The sequence below is a fragment of the Monopterus albus genome, unplaced genomic scaffold (genome assembly GCF_001952655.1).
Source record: "Monopterus albus unplaced genomic scaffold, M_albus_1.0 scaffold290.1, whole genome shotgun sequence".
Taxonomy (NCBI): Eukaryota; Metazoa; Chordata; class Actinopteri; order Synbranchiformes; family Synbranchidae; genus Monopterus; species Monopterus albus.
In genome coordinates, this window is record NW_018128170.1 from 520,333 (window position 1) to 521,597 (window position 1,265).

The following is a 1,265-nucleotide window of genomic DNA, read 5'->3' on the forward strand; positions in this document are numbered from 1 at the left end:
TAAAATGTCAAACTATTTTAAAAATTTGGCCAAGAAACAGAAAGCAAAAGAAAAACATATAACCTGCGAGGCTTGCGGATGTCCCATAAACCAACCCCCTCCTTAGAGTTGGCTGTGGCGAGCAACCTGGGCTCCACAGGGTTAAACATGACACTGTGGAAGGCTGAGGGGTAGCTGGCCAGGCAGAATGGCTCTAAAGGAAGGGATGAGGGGAAAAAGACATATGAGGGCTACTTGAACATCAACAGTGAACAAATCTTTACACACATTTATTATTCATGCTAAAAAAAAATGTTTTTTAAATGATGTAATGTAGAATTTTTACAGGTTTTACAGACCAGTCCCAGTCCCAGCAAGAGGCAGCATGTGTATTTACTTGTTTATCCATTTCTGTGCATTTTTGGCTACAGTACAATGGCTGATCAAATACCACTTATTCTCTACATAGCCAGACAGCTCAACCAGCAGAGGAATACAAAAAATATCCATTTAACTTTTATCCTTTTAAAATGGGCCATCAGTGCCAAAACAGTCCCTGCATGGAAAACAAATTACTGCAACACGTATTAATAGGCCAATGTGGTCACAAGGAAGGTTTCTGAAATAGAAAGATATGGACACCATGCAAGATAATCCACTGCATTTTTAGTCATCAGCAAGTCTCACTAGCTGCCAACATGCCATCAGTACTACATCCACTTCAGTCCAGCAGACTCACAAACACACTGCATGATTACGTGCTGTAATCATAAAGAGATAACACGATTCATCTGTATGTCATCAAGTTAATTCTTTAGACTGATCCACAGTTCATAAAAGACTGTTGTTACCAATCTGAGACCAAGCTTGTAACTTTCCATTCTAAAAAAGATCGTCTTCACATTTCGCTGGATATTTTAAAAAACCGATTAAGAGATTATTAAAGTGCTGTCAAACATGCTAGAGCTCAATACTTTTCCAGGCTTATTGTAAACAATTGTCATAGACCCAGGGTGTTGTTCAGCACCATAAATGTGGTCTTATATCCATCTACTGCTGCTTGGACGGATGTGTCCTCTGCTACTTGTAATGAGTTTCTTCAATTTTTTGTGGATAAAACTGTTATGATCAGATCCCAGATTGATGATTCTGTTCTGGATCCTTCTGTTGCTCCTATATGCTCAGCTGTTTTCGACCAGTTTGAGCCTATTTCATTAGCTGCTCTTATGAAAGTAGTTCAGCTTGTGAAACCCTCTTATTGTCCTTTGGACATTATGCCAGCAGTT

General features: G+C 39.2%; 1 protein-coding gene across 1 annotated transcript in view; it reads right to left on the bottom strand.

Annotated features, from left to right (window-relative positions):
- The window catches only part of dcaf5 (ddb1 and cul4 associated factor 5), a 16,704-nt gene that overhangs the window by 10,500 nt on the left and 4,939 nt on the right, over positions 1–1,265 (bottom strand). The window contains exon 5 of the mRNA XM_020622932.1: positions 64–193. Coding sequence (XP_020478588.1) covers positions 64–193 — 130 coding nt within the window. The remainder of the gene's footprint in view (positions 1–63; positions 194–1,265) is intronic.